Source organism: Astyanax mexicanus, chromosome 21, assembly GCF_023375975.1.
Source record: "Astyanax mexicanus isolate ESR-SI-001 chromosome 21, AstMex3_surface, whole genome shotgun sequence".
NCBI classification, from domain to species: domain Eukaryota; kingdom Metazoa; phylum Chordata; class Actinopteri; order Characiformes; family Acestrorhamphidae; genus Astyanax; species Astyanax mexicanus.
In genome coordinates this window covers 24,962,073-24,979,185 of record NC_064428.1, presented here as the reverse complement: position 1 = coordinate 24,979,185, position 17,113 = coordinate 24,962,073, and the positions used below count along the sequence as shown (strand labels likewise).

The following is a 17,113-nucleotide window of genomic DNA, read 5'->3' as shown; positions in this document are numbered from 1 at the left end:
CTGGGGTCAAGTTCTCATTAGAGAGAGACAGAGGGAGAGGGAGGGAGGGAGGGAAGGAGATAAAGAGAGAGAAAGCAGGAGAGTGAGAGAGAGTAGGGGAGTCTCTAATGTGTGTGCCGGAAAGATTGGACCTGGCTCTTTTCAGACTGTTTAGAAGTTAACAGTTCTAGGTGTTCTAGTGAACTGCAGTGCAGGCAAATATTGTAACACCAGGTCAAGCCTGACTCAGTTTAATGGACACATTTAGACTGTGTTATAAAAAAAAGAAACAGCAGGGTTAATTTACTTTTCAGCCAGCCTGAGTGATCCCAGTTCACCCCAGTATTCAAAGGCACGGGCAGAAGACTTTTTTTAATGAAAATTGTTAGAAAGCACCACGGGGAAATTAAACAAAGTTTTAAAAAAAGTTTTCGCTATATATTTAAAGGAGAAATTTGGTGTAAAATAGACTTTGTGTGTAGTGAAACATATGAACGAGTACAAACTTTATTAGAATAGCTCACCTTGCGAAATACAGTGCTTTTAGCCAATGCTCCCAACAAACTTACAAATGCTATTGATTGGGTCATAGAGTTGCCTAAGCAAAGAAATCATCAATCAAAAGTTGTTCCACACATAAACAGTGTTTTTTCAATAAACTATTTGAGTTCTCAGTGCCTCGCTTTAATTGCCAGGGCCCTTTGAATTCTAAAAATGAAGTATCTCTTAGTCCTCCTTTTCTAAGGCATTCCTGATGAGAGCCAGTTCCATCATACGGTTTTTGATGGTCTTTTTCAGATTGACTGACGTTCAGATTGACTGACACTGACTTTACTTAGTTGAGTAGTTCTTGCCATAATATGGATTAGAATATTACTCAAATAGAGCTATTCACTGTATTTTTACCAACTTTACCTCTTCACAACTTTACAACTGATGCTCTCAAACACATTAAGAGGATGAGAAATTCAATTAATTAACTTTTGACAGGTTCAGCACAGCTGTTAACTGAAAGCTAATTCCAGGTAATTCTAACTCATAAAACATAACTGAGAAAATCCAGCCAAAATGTGCAAAGCTGTCTGTCTAATTCAGAGGTGCTACTTTGAAGAATCTTAGAAGAAAAATATAAAACATATTCTGGTTGGTTTAACAATTTTTTTTGTTTACTAAATAATTTAATGTTTTTTCTTGTAGTTTGGATGACTTTAGTATGCAGAAAAAAAATTAATATGGAAAAAACCCTGATTTTAAGGTGTGTCCAAACTTTTGACTGGTACAGTATGTACTTTAGATTAAAAGTGTCAAAGTTAGCCACAATGCATATGTTAATAGTTTACATACCGGACCTACCAAACCTGCACTGTTCAGAATCAGAATATAGTATGCACTTCATAATATTAGTGCGTAAACTTTTTTTTTGTGAACAAAATGTTTGTAGTCTCAGGTAAGACCACCTGAGTCACCTGAGACTTTTGCACAGTACTTCTTTTTTTACCCTCTATTTTTCCCCATTTTCCCCTCCATTTTCCCCCAATTTAGCTAGGCCAATTGTTCCACAATTTCAGCTGCTACTTAGCTATATATCCCACCACTTACTAGTGATGCCACAACATCCTCCGACACATTTGAAGTCAGCCACCGCCTCTTTTCGTAGCCAGTGAGCTCGGAGGAAAAAACAAATTGACTCGTTCCGATACATCAGCTCACAGACGACTTGTGCTGATCGACATCACCCTTTGGAGTAATGTGATAAAAGAGCGCCATCTACCCCCCCAAAGAGAGCAAGACCAATTGTGCTCTCTCAGGCCTCCGGCAGCTGATGGCAAGCTGCATGACAGGGATTCTAACAAGCGGGATCAGACCCCTGGAGCACTCGGAGCCCCCGACCTTTGCACAATGCTTGTCTTGTGTTGCTTCTGCTCAGTTTTCCACTAACCTCTGGTGGGCTTATTATATGAGCTGCCTTTTTACATCTTAAGAAGTGGCATGTAATGGCCTGTGCCAAAGTCAAAGTTATCAAAGTGGTGTAATGTGGTGGAGTGCTGATGTAAGCTTTTGATAAGGTCAGCGGTGGGCCATCTGGAGCCCGAGGCTACTTTGCGTAAATGACCCGTGCTGACTGCGGCTCCTTATTCGGCATATCTCTCCCACAGAGTCATCATCGCTTCATCATTTCAAATGTGCTCTCCCAAAAATTTTAATCAGACTGTGGAAACATTCTGCCTTAGTCTTTATATTTTAATATATGTTAAAAGAATTTCACTGGGGTAGAAGGCTTTACACACATACAGTACAATGCTGGACATTTAGGGTAACACTTTATTTTAGGGAACTTATTAATGTCTTATTATTTACTTAATAAAGCCTTAATTAGACATTTGTAAATGATGTATCCACTACTTATTAGGCTTTATTCTGTGCAAGTGTTATTGGTGCTTAATTAGGGGTCTGTTATGTGGAAATGATTAATAATGATAATTATTAATAATTCATAATAATTAATAATAATGTATTAGTTGTTATTGCGCACAATAAACAGTTATGTTAGCACCCTGTTAAGCAGATTATGTTAAGCATTAACTATTAACTAATTCTACATGTTATTAGTGTATAATTGGAAGCAGTTTGATCTATGTATCTTTGGCAGGGTTATGGTTGTGCTGGAGTTTATTGAGTAAATAAGGGGTTAATAAGTCACTAATCGACCCCAATGTGTACCATATTCTAAAGTAAGGTTCTGTTCATCACTAATTAGACACTAAAACGAACTGAATTAATATTTAATCAATAACAGACCCTAATTAAGCACCAATAACACTTATAACATAGAATTAAGCCTAATAAGTATTGAATAAATCAATAATTTACAAATGTCTAATTAAGGCTTTATTAAGCAAATAATAAGACATTTATAAGTGCCTAATTTGTGTTCCTTAAAGTAAAGTGTAAAATAAAGATGGCAGTGGCAAAAACAACCAAAGAAACCCATAAATGAAGGATTTTTGTTGTTAAAATTAAGATAACCACAATATTACCGTAGTTTAATGTGTAGTTTTAATGTTTTAAGGCATTTCTTCTTCATAACATGCATAATAAAATCACTAATACTTTGTCTTAGTAGTCGGCTACCTAACTTTACCGTTCCACCTTAAAGAGCCACTAAACTCTAAAGCATATTTTTTCTTCCATTAATAGCTGAAATGTTTTTTTTGTAAGTAACGAAACATACCAGTCCAGCTTAAAATGTTGAGTAAAAATGCTTTCATTGCAGTCATTTCCGCCTCTGTAGTGCCCTATCCCCAATAAAAAATGTGTGGGATGCTAAATGAATATTCATGCTTCATGAGATAGATCATCAAAGAACACCATTAGGAACCTCTACAATTTTGTGCAGAGATAATAATTGAATTATTATTGCTCCTGGTAACCTTCCTGTGTATATCAACCCTGCCTGTTCAATTATAAAAGATAATGAAAGGTTAAAAATGTTTAAAATGTCTATAATTATATCTGTCATCATTAGTAGCTGGATCTGGATATATAAAACTCGCACAAATGTCATAAAAGAATAAAATACAGTAAAAACACAGACGGTGCGCCCTTTATAGGGACACAGCCTCCATCACTCCTGCATTAAGTTTGTACCGTGTTATATAAAGGGCAAGACGGCGTCAGACGCTTTATCTGTGCAGAATACTGCAGTATTTACTGGCGCTCTTGCTGGAGTTAGGTAAGAGTTTAGCAGGGCTAGAAAGAGACAAAGGTCTCTGACACCAAGAAGAAAAACAGCTTTCTTGCTTTATGGACTGAAGTTCGACCCAGTCCAAAATTAGAGTAGCGTTTGTGTCTCTCAGTAGGTGTGGGTCATACACCTACCCACATAAAAAAAAAAAAAAATCTCTCACTGCCACTGCAGAGAAGTCTGGCACTAAATGAAAGACCGTAAGATGATACAATGTGAGTCATTTTTTTTTCTCTTTTCCTAACATTCAGCTTACACATGGGGAAGCAAGCGAAGCGTTTGCTCCAAAAAATTGTCCGTTTTAGCATCTTACTGAAAAAAATAAAAAAGTTTCAAAAGTTTCCTTTGAAATACTCACCAACATTCGAGGGATGCACCACTATATAAAGAGTGAATTCAACTCGTTGTGTAAATTATTAAAATCTCATTTTTAAATTATGTTCTTGGACTTGGTAATTTTACTCTTTTTCTTTTTAATACTCTTTTTTTTCTTGGTTTAAACACAATGTCGAGAAAAGAACAAAAAAGGGTTAGAAGCAGCAAACTTGGCCACAAGGTGTACAGAAGGTGTGAAATGACTGAACCATTAAAAATAGTAGTTTAAATTAAATTGCATTGGCCTGGTGGTGGCACAATAGCAAAGCATTATATGTATATAAATAAGCCCTAACTTAACATAACTAAACTATTAGGCCTATATATATTTTTTATATACTTTTTCAGGCTTATTCTTACAACTTTGGCCGTTTGGACTATAAAGCTCCGCCCACATAGACTTTTTTCTCATTTGCATAATATGCAAAACCTACTTTTAGGAGACTCGCTAAATCAATGCTTTAGCACTGCTGGAGCAGTATTAGCATTAGCTGCTAACGACGCTAAGCACTAGCTCTTTCGTTGTTCAGAGGCAAGTATATCAGACTGTAGCCTGCCTCTAATCCTGGCTAGCACTGCTAGAGCAGTATTAGCATTAGCTGATAACCACGCTAATCGCTAGCTCTTTCGTTGTTCAGAGGCGAGTATATCGGACTGTAGCCTGCTTCTAATCCCAGCTAGCACTGCTGGAACTGTATTAGCATTAGCTGCTAACCATGCTAATTGCTAGCTCTTTCTTGGTTCAGAGGCGAGTATATCAGACTGTAGCCTGCTTCTAATCCCGGCTAGCACTGCTGGAGCAGTATTAGCTTTAGCTGCTAACCATGCTAAGCGCTAGCTCTTTCGTTGTTCAGAGGGTAGTATATCAGACTGTAGCCTGCTTCTAATCCCGGCTAGCACTGCTGGACCAGTATTAGCATTAGCTGCTAACCACGCTAAGCGCTAGCTCTTTCCCTGTTCAGAGGTGAGTATATCAGACTGTAGCCTGCTTCTAATCCCGGCTACCACTGCTGGAACAGTATTAGCATTAGCTGTTAACCACGCTAATCGCTAGCTCTTTCGTTGTTCAGAGGCGAGTATATCGGACTGTAGCCTCCGCGTTTGCCGTGTTAAAAAAAGCAAGCTATGTGTGATGAACCGCTAGCTAATATCGGCTAATTAGCCGCTAATGCTGCTGCACCCAGCCTTAGTGGAAATCTGGAAATCTATGCTTACTGTATATAAACTAAAGAGCTTTACACACCCACATAAACAGTTTTTAGGAGAGAAACCTGTTTAGATTAACATCCAGCACTCGTTTAAAATTTCCTTTAAATTGAAATGTGATTTTGGGAAAAAAATATTGCCTAAAATATTCACCTAAATGATTTTACCAAAAGTTAAAAGCACGATTTTCAGCCTAAGTGTCCATGTTTGTAAAATATAGGTGTAAAATTGGTGCATTCTAAAAGATTGACCTTTAAAAAGAGTATTTTAGAAATCTTCTGGCTTTTCTTTTCACCTTAGTGGTCCTTCAAAAAGTTAAAGCATACTTTTCAGCCTAAATAAGCTTGTTTGTAAAATATAGGTGTAAAATTGGTGCATTCTAAATGTACTGACATTTAAAAAGAGTATTTTAGAAGTCTTTTGGCTTTTCTTTTCATTTCTTGTGGTCATATTAAGGTGGTCAGCGAGCGGGACATCCTGGGGACGCATCTGGTGCGGCGGAATGACGAGCTGGCGCTGCTCTACGAGAAGATCAAGATTCAGCAGTCCATCCTGAACAAAGGTGAGCTCCAGTACAACCAGAGACTGGAGGACATCCGGCTGCTCAAGATGGAAATCAAGAATCTACAGAGGAAGAAGCGCAACCTGAACAAAAATGTGTCCAACATGGAGGACCTCAGGTAAGCCTGGGATACAACTCTAACTCTTAAGTGCTGCTTTTTAGGGTGGATCTTATTAATAATGTTGATAGTAAATTATTAAACATTAGTTAGCTGCAGTGTTGGATAGTTTAGCACTTTGAGCTATGGGGCTAATTTAGCTAACAGAATAAGGTTCCTATCGTACACACTGTGCAAGGCATGTCGTGATGTTCATTGCTACCTTACACCCCGTTAACAGTCTACTGGAATGCAAGGCCTGCATGTAGACCAGTTCAAGACCAGTTCAGCAGCCCCCAGAATTTTAATCTTCTTCTGCAGAGCCATGCTACTGAGATTTTGCTGAAAGAGATGTTGTTGTGTGGATAGAGACATTGTTACTGTATGTTGTTTTAAAACATCTATCTTTTCCTCACTCTCACTCTACATATACAGCTCTGGAAAAAAAATAAGAGACCACTTAAAAATAATGTTGAGTTTCTTTGATTTTACCAAATTGAAAACCTCTGGAATATAATCAAGAGGAAGATGGATGATTACAAGCCATCAAACCAAGCTGAACTGCTTGAATTTTTGCACCAGGAGTAAAGGCATAAAGTTATCCAAAAGCAGTGTGTAAGACTGGTGGAGGAGAACATTATTCCACCAAATATTGATTTCTGAACTCTTAAAACTTTATAAATGTAAACGTGTTTTCTTTGTATTATTTGAGGTCTGAAAGCTCTGTGTTTTTTTTTTTGCTTTTTTTTTAAGCCCTTTCTCATTTCTTATAAATGACCAGATTTTTATTTGGAATTTATTTGGGAGAAATGTTGTCTGTAGTTTATTGAATAAAACAACAATGTTCCTTTTATTTTTTAAATAGCAAAATCAGAGAAACTGATTCAGAAACTGAAGTGGTCTCTTTATTTTTTCCAGAGCTGTATATACACGCTTCAGCATTGATAGGGCTGTTCCAGATCTGTAAGCTGTTCTTTCTTACCTTTTTTTTTTTTGAGAGGCCTTGTTGCCAAGAAGTGACATGGCGACACAGCTGTACCTTACTAGTGTTGCATAAAATGTGCCTTATAATCTGGTGCGTCTTATAGTGTGAAAAATATAGCATTGAAATGGCTGTTCCAGATGAGTAAGCTGTTCTTTCCCAACTTTTTTTTTTTTGAGATGCCTTGTTGCTAAGAAGTTCTAAATGAGTTAAGTTTTCTTATAAAATTGTAAAATGTCTCACTTTCAACATCTGATAATTATGTGTTCTATGTTCTATTTTGTATTAAATATGGGGTCTGTGGGATTTGCGAATGATTGCATTCTGTTTTATTTTTTATTTACATTTATCTACATTTTTTACACTGCGTCCCAACTGGAACTTTGTGGAAGTTGGCTTGTGTTTGTTTAATGAGGCCCAAATCTACTGTAAAGTTGTCCTCATTGATCATTTAGAACGTTCGGCTCTGTGTTGGTGCACTTTTATCCGTATTAGTCTGCACTTTGGCGCGTTTGTGATGAAAATATCGGCCTCTGTGGACTGGGTTGTGCGCTCGGCTAGACCAGCCGTCATGGAAAATCACTTTCTGGGATTCAGAGGGCTGAAGGCGGCCTTTCATCTGGCCGGCAGAGGAGATTGGCTCTGCACTTGGCTATTTCTGCAGGAGGTATAGGAGGACGGAGTGGAGGGAAGGCATTGGCCCTCTCTAATAATGCCAAACAGTATCCATAATGGATGTGGTGTTGTACTGTGCCTTGCTTATTTTAGTAATATGAGGGCTGGGGTTAACCTTTCTGCCCGTCTCTCTCTCTCTCTCTCTCTCTGTCTCATTCTCTCTTTCTCTTTCACCTTCACTTTCTGTCGAGCTTTTGCTAAATATTCGACGAGTCTGAATTATGCACTGATATTTCCAAAAGAGCCCCACGATTCCATATTATTTCATTAATTCTGATTCAGCTAAAGGTTTTCCTACAGAGAGCTATACATCTGAGAGTGATAGAAAGAGAGAGAGAGAGAGAAAAAGTGAGAATATGAGATAAAGAGAGAAAGAGAGAAAAGAGAGAGAGAGAGAGGGCACATAATTGCAAACTAAATGCTAACGCTCTGTTGCTAATGACAGCGTTGCGTGAACTCTGGGAAATAGTGTTACTTTCGCTGCTACAGAGGTTCAATCAGTGAGTTAGTGTTTCTAGCTCTAATGTGTATAATAATGCAGGTTAAATAATGCAGGTTTACTATGCAATTTATCTAATCAAATCTCACATTAGATCTGAATCAAAAGAAGTAGGATGCTACTGACTATAGAACATATATTTATGTGTAATCTGAGACCAAACCATGTGAAAAGTGGTGGCAAAGGGTAGAAAATTCTGTTTGTGTAGCTAGAATGAGCTAATGTTTTTTTTTTTTTTTTAACCCTGGTCCTGGTCTCATTCTTGTTTTCTGATATTCCATCTTATTCGTTCTTTAATAATATATACATGTTTAATTAAGCAGTTTTTCTACAGCACAGCGGAGGTAGCCCTCATAACTCTGGTGCGCACCACTTAAAAATGAGGGAAATACACCTGCAAACAATAAGTGCATTTCTGCAGCCACTAAACAAATGTACAGAACACACTGATACACAATAATGTACAGTAATATTCTACTAATAATAATATTCTTTAATACTCCACTCAACTGCTTCCAAATTGTGGCCATCCAAAATACGCATAAATTCATTAGCTTTTTGGTATACACAGACTAAAAATCAGACACATCATAAATTCATAAATTGAAATGCCATTCTCAGCACAGTATTACGATTATACTGCTTCAATCCTGTCCAACACATCAGCATCAACATCAACATCAGGAATTGCTTGTTTATTATCTGATTAGCTGGGTCATCTGGTGAATCCAGTCAAAACATGTCCCACTTGTTTAATGTCTCAGTTTAGCCTGGTTTGCATTGTCCCAGATAATCACTGCCAGTGATACATACTTTGGAAATATGTCCATACTGTGCAGAAGATTGATTTATTTTGACTGAAATAGATGTTAATGTAGAGGTATAACACTGCTTTAATCCTGTGGAGGAGTGGGGGTGGGCGATAGGATTTCGTCTCTTGCTCATGAATATTCATACATGCAAATATATCGCCTCTAATTGGCTAACAGCACTGCGAGGCAGTAAAATGAACAGTGGCAATGGCAGTTAGAAATGTTTTTAAAAGAGACATTTTTACACTAATAACAGTCTTCCCAATGGCATATGTTACTTTACAACATGTGTAATGACCTGCTAAGTGCAGTTCAGCCACAGATCTAGTCTTAGAGTCTCTGTAAAATGCCAAATCCACTGGAGATCCTATTTAAACCTATAGTTACTTACACACAGAGGTGGGTAGTCTAGGTCCAGAAAGTAAAAATCCACCCCGGATTTTTACTTTTACTTTTCTTTTCTTTTTTGTTTTTTCTTTTACTAGCCACTGCAGACAATGAAGGATAAGGATGAGCTTCATGTGCAACATCTTATATAACTCAGAGCGACCTATAGTATTTCACAAAGAACAAGAAAACATAGATTTTAGCAGAAGGACAGCATTAAGATCACTATATTTCACACAATGGAAACTTCATAATATTAACAATCTTGGTTGGTGAGACCTTCCTGACTTTCCTGAGTAGGAATTTTAATTTGTAGCGGTGTTCCAGCTGAATTTTCAGCCACTCAAAAAATCCGATATCTAAGTTCAAATATAACACAGCATCAGCGCTCCACCAGGCTTGTGTCTACACTTCTGTATTAGGGTCAGTTTTCCAGCTCTTGTTTTTACTGCCTGTCATGTATATGGATGAGAGGCAGCTGCTCCTAGTTCAGCACTCCTGCTCTTAATGCACAGTGACCCAGGCTTGCGTCCTCTGGGTATAGACTACAAACCTATACCTGCATTCTGCGAAGCTTAATAGAGCTCTGGGGTAGTGCAAGAGTGCTGACACTGGATCACTTTCAGTCTTCCTATCATCACAAACGCCAATGTATGCTTGGTGAGCAGCTGATCTTAGCATTCTCACGCTGAGGGTTCTGATGCAGATTTGCTCCCTCTGGTTTTAGTGCACCATCCGAAAGCAATAGTTCGGCAAAAAAAACGCACATACAATTTTCTCCTTACCCAAATAGAGTCGACCAGCCGTGACGTGTTCGGCGTCTGAAGTCTGCTTGTGTAGTCATGAGGCTCGGGTTGGAAGGAGGCATATTGACGCTGCATGGTGGTCTAACAACATCAACAGAAAACCACAGGCACTGAGGCGAAAATCAAAATTACAACTTTTTCCCCCCTCTCTATGTGTAATCAATCAGCCCAGACATGTTTTGGGGTCTTCTGAGGTTTGTATTTTCCACTGACAATACAAATTTGGTTTTATTAGCGTCAATTAGACAATTTTTTGGTTGATAATTGCAGAAAGTTTTGTATTTTACAAAAAATCATCAGTGTACCTTATTTATAAATTCTACCAGTCAGGTTGAAAGGAGCAGTACAGCCATTCCGCTAAAGTACAGCATTATAAAGGCGTTTAAGTGATCTTTCTCCAGCACCGAGGCTGGAGCAGTATTAGCATTAGCCGCTAACCGTGCTAAGTGCTAGCTCTTTTGCCATTCAGATGAGAGTATATATCGGACTGTAGTCTAAGCATTTACCGTGGGATAGTGGTTAGCCACTGATGCTAATGCTGCTGCACCCAGCCTTAGTGGAAATGTGGACAAAACTAAACCTACTGTAAATAAACTGAAATGCACATCCAAATAAACAGTTTTCAGGTGAGAAATCTGTGTAGATCAATATCCAGTGCTCATTTGACTTTAAAAGCTTCTTTAAAAGCTTCTTACAGTTGTGTTTACTTAGCTTAGCTTTACTTAACTTATTTAAGTACTTACTGCTCTTTTCAGCTACAGTGGCCTTCATAGGATTTGAGACAATTTTTCTACACAGATTGTGTTTCAATGTTTGTGACTTTGCAAGGATAGGTTTTTGCATGTTGCTTAAAATCCTTAATTTGTAGACATCCATCGATGAAATCTCATAAATTTTGTACGTATACTACTAAAAGTGTATCCCAAGAAACTCGTAAAACTTGGCCAATTAAATATCACTCATATTTTACAACTCACAATACAGCTCCTGGTCAGTGACTGCAAAGCTTTGACAAATAGTCACAACCTGTCTGCCATGTACTTGAAGAAACATTGAGAAAACTACTGTTGACTACTGTTACACTGAAAAAAAAGACAATAAATGGAACCTCATGCAGAAACTGTAAATTTATTATATTCTACTATATTTAGAGAAGATGCATTTTTTTTTACGTTTTCTTTGACTTTATTTAATTGCAGACAGTACGAATCTAAGACATTTAATATTTTATCTGATCAAATTCATAGAATTTTTCTGTAAAATATTGTGTACTTGTCAGTTACTACAATTCACCAAAGGACTCATAGAGAGAAAAAAAAGAGACTGTACTAAGCTCTACAGCAAATGAATGATTCTAGACATACTTCCAAGGCAGCACATGTGCTTTTGTCAAAGCGAGAAAAAAAGGGTTGTTATTGGAAGTTATTGAATGGCTAGACCCATTCATTTGATTTAAATCCACTTGAGCATTCATCCCATATGTTGAAAAGAACTTAAGAGCTTAAGAGTGCAAAGCCTGGGAAGAAGCAAAAGCTGAAAATGGCTGCTTCTGGTTTGGCAAAGAATGGAAAAGGAACTAAATCGTAAACTTAATTTACACTCAGCCTCAGCCTAAGCTTAACCTAACTCTTATCCTGACTGTCCATAGGTGAATTGTAAAATTGTGTAGTTTCTGCATCAGTTTCCATCCATTAATTCTTTTAAACAAAAGATAGCATGATTGTAACAGTGGTGACACAGTTTTCTCAATTCTTCTTCAAGTGAAAAGCTGTAATGTAAGTTTTGCGACTAAAAAACTAGTAAAACCTTTGCGAAACTTTTGGTTTATGAGATTTTATTGAGTGAAAATCACAGATTTCAAGCAACAAAGTTCTAAACATTTAATGCACTAATGATTACAATGTCCCAAACATTCTTCTCAAATGAGGGAAACTAAAACAGCAGTAGCAGCATTACAGTTCTTCCTAGATCATCATTGTAGCGCCTGAGAAGCTCCTAAAAAAAGCAACAAAAGGACTCAAATTCCAGACAAGTTCCAGATGATCTGTTTTCTCCTCAAAGGAGCACTGGCCTAGCTTCCATCTGTTCACATACAGCACTAATATCAGCTCATGTAGCTACAGTGTTCTTTACAAACAGCAGCTGAAAGCATGACTCTCGGCCCGTGTTGACCGCTCGCCGTGGTGCATGACAGCAAGGTGTCGTTTTCAATGTAATTCAGAGGAAGAAGGTCAATAAAGGTGTTGCAGATGTTACAGTATAAGGCTGAGACGCAGGCTGCGATCGACAGAAGACCCGCTACATGCGTGCCTGTTCTCTCTGGGATCTCTTAAGCATGACGGGGCTTGATGATGAATTGCTGGAGCGAGCTCTTCCTCCCCTCTGCCCTCGCCTTCCCAACTGCAGCGCAGCTCAGAAAAGAACTGCTGACCGTAAACCAGTTTTTGGGGAGGTATCTTCATTAATTAGGGGGAATCTGGGCCTACAACAGCGGCAGTGCCTAGACTAGTAGAGCAAAGCTGGGGTCATGGGGGGACCAGAGCACCCTGGGGGATAGCAATGGAGTGCTGGGGGCACAGAAAAATGTAAGAGGTTGTATCTTTTTATAAAACAATATAAATATTTCCATTTATCATTATCTAATTCTAACAGAACTTAAAAGTAGTGCCTGATAAAACAAAATATACAGAGAAATGTGGCCAAACCTGCAGTTTTTGGTGTTTATTCCGGGTAGGGTGGGAACTTATGGGGATGCAGTGGCACTTACCATCCTCAAAGGGGGTGTCTTAAAAAAAAAAAGTATGAGAATTGCAGTAGGACAGAGTTTTTTTAAATACATATGCTACACATTCTCTGCATGTTCTAGACTTGCAGTGCTGTTTGTATCAATGCTAAAAGTAGAGTCAGTTGCTCAGTTGCTAATAAATGAGAAACCCTGACTGTTAAAATGTAAGAAAATGGCATCTTCTCTAAGTTTATCAGAACGTGACAATCCATTGTGTCTTTCAGTGTAACAGTAGTCAACAGTAGTTTTCTCAATTTTTCTTTAAGTACATGGCAGACAGGTTGTGACTGTTTGGCAAAGCTTTGCCGCCACTAAACAGGAGCTCTAGTGTGAGTTCTAAAATATGAGTGATATTTTTTGGGCAAGTTTTACAAGTTTCTTGGGACACACCTTTAGTGGTATATGAACAAATTTTAAATAGGCAACAAACGTCTATTTTCGAATTATGAGGCGCATTATGCAACACTAGTAAGGAACAGGGGTGTCGCCATGTTTTCTATTAAATTCATCAGGTCTCGCCGCTGGGTGGTGGTGGTGGGGAGGGGGTAATTAAATTAAGTAAAGCTAAGATAAGTAAACAAAACTGTTGTCAAAACGAGTGCTGGATGTTAATCTACACAGACCTGAAATCGTTTATTTGGGTGAGTAAAGTGCTTCCGTTTATTTACTGTAAGCTTAGATTTCCAGATTTCCACTAAGGCTGGGTGCTGCAGCATTAGCATTAGCATTAGCGGCTAAATGCTAGAAAATGCTACCTGACAGTGCTACACTGAGCCAGGGTGATATATACTTGCGGTTTGTCAAACGTAGCTTGTTTTAACACAGTAAACGCACAGACTACAGGTCGATAATACTCACCCCTGAACGGGTGAAAGAGGTAGCACTTTGCACGGTTAGCAGATATTGCTGATGCTGCTCCAGTTGTTCTAGCCAGAGTTAGCAGCAGGCTACAGGGCAATAATACTCACCACTGAATGGCGAATGAGCTAGCACCTAGTGCAGTTAGCGGCTAATGCTGCTCCAGCCTGGGTGCTGGAGAACAAAACTAAAACTCCTGTAGACTTAATTTACACTCAGCCTCAGCCTAAGCTTAACCTAACTCTTATCCTGACTGTCCATAGGTGAATTGTAAATTTGTGTAGTTTCTGCATCAGTTTCCATCCATTAATTATTTTAAACAAAAGATAGCATGATCGTAACAGTGGTGACACCGTTTTCTCAATTCTTCTTCAAGTGAAAAGCTGTAATGTAAGTTTTGCGACTAAAAAACTAGTAAAACCTTTGCAAAACTTTTGGTTTATGAGATTTTATTGAGTGAAAATCACAGATTTCAAGCAACAAAGTTCTAAACATTTAATGTGTTTGGTCTGGAAGGTTTTCTGAATTTGCTTCTTGACCTTCCCGGCAAAGCCAAACATATTTTAACAACCTTTGTGTCTCAAAAAAATCGAATATTCTTTAAAAGTTACTTTACTTCATTAATTCAGTTGATTATGTTATGTAGCTGTATTACACACAGAGTGATCTATCTATACGTTTATTTCTTTTATTGATTATTATGGCTTATAGCCAATAAAACCCCAAAAATCAGTGTCTCAGAAAAGTTGAATATTATATAAGACCAATTGGTACTTTATGCAGTGTGGGCAGTGTGACAAGTCCTGCTGGAAAATGAAATCTGCATCTCCATAAAAGTTGTCAGCAGAGGGAAGCATGAAGTGCTGTAAGATTGTCCGGGAAAACACTGCACTGACTTTAGACTTGATAATAAAACACAGTGGATCAACACCAGCAGATGACATGTCTCTCCAAACCATCACTGATCATCAGTACATTTTACATTGTATTTGTAAATCAAGGGATCAGAGTCTGGAGGAAGAGTGGAGAGACACACAGTCCAAACTGCTCGAGGTCTAGTGTGAAGTTTAGTTTCTACAATCAGTGATGGTTTGGAGAGACATGTCATCTGCTGGTGTTGATCCACTGTGTTTTATTATCAAGTCTAAAGTCAGTGCAGTTTTGTTTTCCCACAAAATATTGCAGTATTTTCATTTCACTGCTTCCCTCTGCTGAAAACTTTTTTGGAAATGCAGATTTCATTTTCCTGCAGGACTTGGCACACTGCCCACACTGCCAAAAGTATCAATTGCTTTTTTATAATATTCTAATTTTCTGAGAGATTTCAGGGTTTTCATTGTCTGCAAGCCATAATCATCAACGATAAAAGTAATTAACGTTTAAAATAGATCTCTCTGTGTGTAATAGGAGTGTAATCGTTAGGATAGCCTTCGTGAGTCCAAATAAAATATTATCTTGGGATATCTTTGATCCAAGGCCACACTTTGAGTCTTCACCCCTGTAGCACTGGTAGCGTTATGTGATTGGGCGTCCTAAAGAAGTTAATGGATTTGGAACGCAAGTTTTGTTGCTTTATGACACCTAAAAATATTGGCAATATTGACTTTAAAAGTGGCACAATTGTGTCCAGCTATTTGTAATTGTGGCTGCAATTCATATTGCAGTTACCTTAAATGCCAGTGACTGGGGGAAGTACAGGTCACGTTGCATGTGCTTTACATTCTCTGATGACCTTCATTACAGTGGAATATAAAAGCCTGGCTTAACACTTGTTCTTTTATATGGCAGATTCCCCCCTGCACCCACCACCACTGCCTTCATCCTAAAACTGTGTTCAGGGTTGGATACACTCACACACACAGGTATGTGTATGTATGAGTGTGTGATGCATCTTTACAGCAGATTGTCATAGTCCATATTTGTCAGCTTTAATGAGAGGATCTTTTCATATGAAATGATTTGAAAAGGCACGGCAGTGAAAGACGGGAGTGAGCGGCTCTGGATGAGTTTGCGTGCGTTGTCCGTTAATTAATCAGAGCATTTCTGAGTGAGTAACGAGCGTTTCCCTGCTGCCAGTCTTTTCCAGTCATTTCCAGAGCTTGACAGATAGGGCTAAAAGGACACACAAACACTGCTGTCCTCCTTGCCCTACTTCGATTTTTTTTAAAAGCAATTCTTTTATTTTATCACGGAAACTGTATAATTGCAGCTTTGCGAAATGGCAGCAATAATAGAAACCTTCTAGGCCATAATAAAAAAAAAATAACTTGGTAGTCGTGCCAGACTGTCAAGAAGTGACTCAGAAGGGCTGTCACTCTTTTGTCTCGGTGGAGAGGACCTAGGATTGCATGTCAGGAGACACTGTGGTCAAAGAAACATTCGAAAAAAGGCCGTACGTTTTCTGAACACATACTCTGGTGTCTAATTTCAATAAGACAATGCTTATCCACATGTTGCTGCCACATCAAGAGCTTACCTTTAAGACCCAGATACAACGGCAGACCTATCCCTGACAGAAAATGCGTGGGGTGCCATTGGATACGCTATTACCACTAGACCCCTGCTTACTGAAACATCTGCGCTGTCCATTATTATAGCTGGACACCATTAGGAACTTCTACAACTTAAACGTGTTCGGCAGTACTTCTGTATGTGTAGCTCAATATGTATATACAGCTCTGAAAAAATACCACTTAAAAATGTTGAGTTTCTTTCATTTTACCAAATTTAAAAAACCCTGGAATACAATCATGAGGAAGATGGATGATCACAAGCCATCAAACCAAGCTGAACTGCTTGAATCTTTGCACCAGGAGTGCAGGCATAAAGTTATCCAAAAGCAGTGTGTAAGACTGGTGGAGGAGAACATGCCAAGATGCATGTTTAAAACTGTGATAATTCCACTAAATATTGGTTTCTGAACTCTTGAAACTTTATGAATATGAACTTGTTTTCTTTGCATTATTTGAGGTCTAAAAGCCCTGCATCTGGTTTGTTATTTCAGTCATTACTTATTCTTCTGCAAATAAATGCTCTAAATGACTATTTTGTTTGGAATTTGGGAGAAATGTTGTCTGTAGTTTATAGAATAAAACAACAATGTATATTTTACTCAAACATATACCTATAAATAGCAAAATTAGAGAAACTGATTCAGAAACTGAAGTGGTCTTTTAATTTTTTAGGACAATGAAACTGAAACACCTGGTTTTAGACCACAATAATTTATTGTCTTGACGGACAGTTCTGGTGGAAACAGGAGAGTTGAGGTTCACATTGAATTCTGCCGTGATTTGGGCAGCCGTGATTTTATGTTTTTTGGATACAATCCGGGTTAGCACCCGA

At 38.2% G+C, this 17,113-nt stretch overlaps 1 protein-coding gene across 3 annotated transcripts in view; it reads left to right on the top strand.

Moving 5' to 3' along the window:
* cfap58 (cilia and flagella associated protein 58) overlaps positions 1 to 17,113 on the top strand; it is a 193,310-nt gene that overhangs the window by 80,443 nt on the left and 95,754 nt on the right. For 2 of the 3 annotated variants that reach the window (XM_049469848.1, XM_049469849.1), the window contains exon 13: positions 5,762 to 5,985. In XM_049469848.1, coding sequence (XP_049325805.1) covers positions 5,762 to 5,985 — 224 coding nt within the window. Of the gene's footprint in view, positions 1 to 5,761; positions 5,986 to 15,556; positions 15,631 to 17,113 lie in introns of all 3 variants that reach the window. The other variant, XR_007428101.1, reaches the window with a different exon arrangement.